Source organism: Schistocerca piceifrons, chromosome 10 (genome assembly GCF_021461385.2).
Source record: "Schistocerca piceifrons isolate TAMUIC-IGC-003096 chromosome 10, iqSchPice1.1, whole genome shotgun sequence".
NCBI classification, from domain to species: Eukaryota; Metazoa; Arthropoda; class Insecta; order Orthoptera; family Acrididae; genus Schistocerca; species Schistocerca piceifrons.
This window is the reverse complement of record NC_060147.1, coordinates 145,114,256-145,116,197: the sequence shown is the minus strand read 5'-3', so window position 1 is coordinate 145,116,197 and position 1,942 is coordinate 145,114,256. Positions and strand designations below refer to the sequence as shown.

At 37.6% G+C, this 1,942-nt stretch overlaps 1 protein-coding gene across 1 annotated transcript; it reads right to left on the bottom strand.

Annotated features, from left to right (window-relative positions):
• Positions 1-736: 736 nt before the first annotated feature.
• LOC124718995 (huntingtin-interacting protein K) lies at positions 737-1,482 on the bottom strand. Its single transcript, XM_047244666.1, has 3 exons — positions 1,304-1,482; positions 1,101-1,208; positions 737-1,030 (listed from the first exon to the last, which is right to left on the bottom strand). Exons 1-3 carry the CDS (start codon positions 1,466-1,468, stop codon positions 935-937), a joined length of 369 nt encoding a protein of 122 aa, XP_047100622.1. The 5' UTR covers positions 1,469-1,482; the 3' UTR covers positions 737-934.
• Positions 1,483-1,942: the final 460 nt, after the last annotated feature.

Here is a 1,942-nt window from a genome sequence, read left to right as displayed (position 1 = left end):
GTCTCTAAGCTTCCAGTTTGTGCAGTACACTAAGGAAATCAAAAAAGTAAGCTATCCTATTAAGCACAGAGTCCATAGTTAGAAGTTAATGTTTAAAGAGGATGCTGAAAAGTTATGCTGTATGTGTTATTGAATCAAATAAGCTTAGTCACTCTATCCAATTAAATAAGCACTCCAGTTTATACCTGGTCAGACGAAAAAAATGTAAAATTTATTTGTAACTACCCACTCACTAACTCTTCCACACAAAGCAATCTCCTCACCGGCATGGTTTGTCTCTGGAATTAGCTATGCAAATCAAAAATTCTATACTGTATTCTGCGTCTTGCTTGATTGGTGGGGCAGCGTACCTGAAGAAATATGATTTTCAAAAATCAATGAAATGCCCCAGCAATAAACATCAAAATCGGCAAGCACAAACACTGACAACATTTCGCGCAATATTTACGCAACAGTACAGTAATAATGAATGTGGGGTAGTATAATTCATTAGATACCTTTCGTGTTTAATCAGCTGACATTCGTTCGATTACACATGACTCAAAGATTCAATTACAAAGTTCCAACGCAATTACCACACTGAAACCATAAACGACACAAATCGATGTTCCCAAATTGTATTGCTCCACGAAATGATTATAAATATAGGTCAGAATACACACAATAAAATTCTGGAGCAAATAAAGTGTGTATCATCTGGGAAGGCACTAGATGAATAAAGATGTTGCTCTCCAAATTGTAACGGTAACAAACTGTTCATTTATTAACAAACAAATGACAAACTATGCTTCATGTAATCAAAACTCTGGGCATATTAAGTTTATTGCTTCTGCACCATCTCGCTTCAACGACACAGTTCTAAAATAACCAACTTCTACACAGTTCACACGATTCAAATTTTGTTTCCAGAAATCACCGCAAATTTCACTAACATTCAATCCGTCAGAGCCACAAGTGCTTCCACAACATTGCCATGGTGTTCTCGTAAAGTTCGCTCCGCTATTGTCCTCGATATTTCCATTTCTCGTACCTGCAATCACAAGAAAGAAAGTAAAATGTGTGTCAATGTACTTAACAGGATCCCAACTCGGATAACTTACTATTAGGTCTACGTCCTCTTTCTTTATGGAAACTTTCAATAACTCGCGTTCTTTTGCCATTTTCTCTGCTTTCTCTTTATTTCTTTTGTCTCCTATAATAGTCATCGCCTGGAATTAAAGAAAAAATAGCAGCATTAACAACCTCAAGCTTGCAACGCTTCGAGCAAAACACACATGCTGAACACTGCGTGTGACAAAAGTACCCCGGAGAAATCCGCTGAACATATTTCCTTTTCTTCCGCATAATCGGTTACTTTCTCTAGGTCTGCAGCACCACTGTCATATTTCGCTACTTTTTTCTTTTCTTTGTCCTGTTGGACTTCATCGGAATCCGCACCGACATCTCCATTAACCTCCTCATCCGCCATGACTAAACTAAGATCAAACACCGCATATGAAACTCAAAGCTTTTAGACAAGAAAAACTTAACACTTCTTGAACATCGAGTTGTCCGACCTCTTAGACAAAGTGTATGTCTGTGGCACAATATAATTTTCTTGCCGTGAATAAAATTTTATAAGAGTTTGCAAAAACTAATAATTAGAGGCGTCTTCAGAGCTGTTGCCTACAGCCTGTTTAGTTTACAAAGCTTCCCAGCGTACATAAAGCGGCAATTGGTGAATGACTGAGTTTAGTTTTAACTCCAATCAAAGCATAGAGTAGAATGTAATAGAAAATTTACTCCAGTGCAGAATTCCTGATTCCGCAACATACGCGGTAGTGAACAATTTCTAATTCAGTAACATATGTGGTAAATGTTTTGTCAAGCATAGGTTTAGTTCCTGTAGATGGTATTGGTAGGTGCGACTTAACAAGACATGGCCTGCATCTCAACAGGAAAG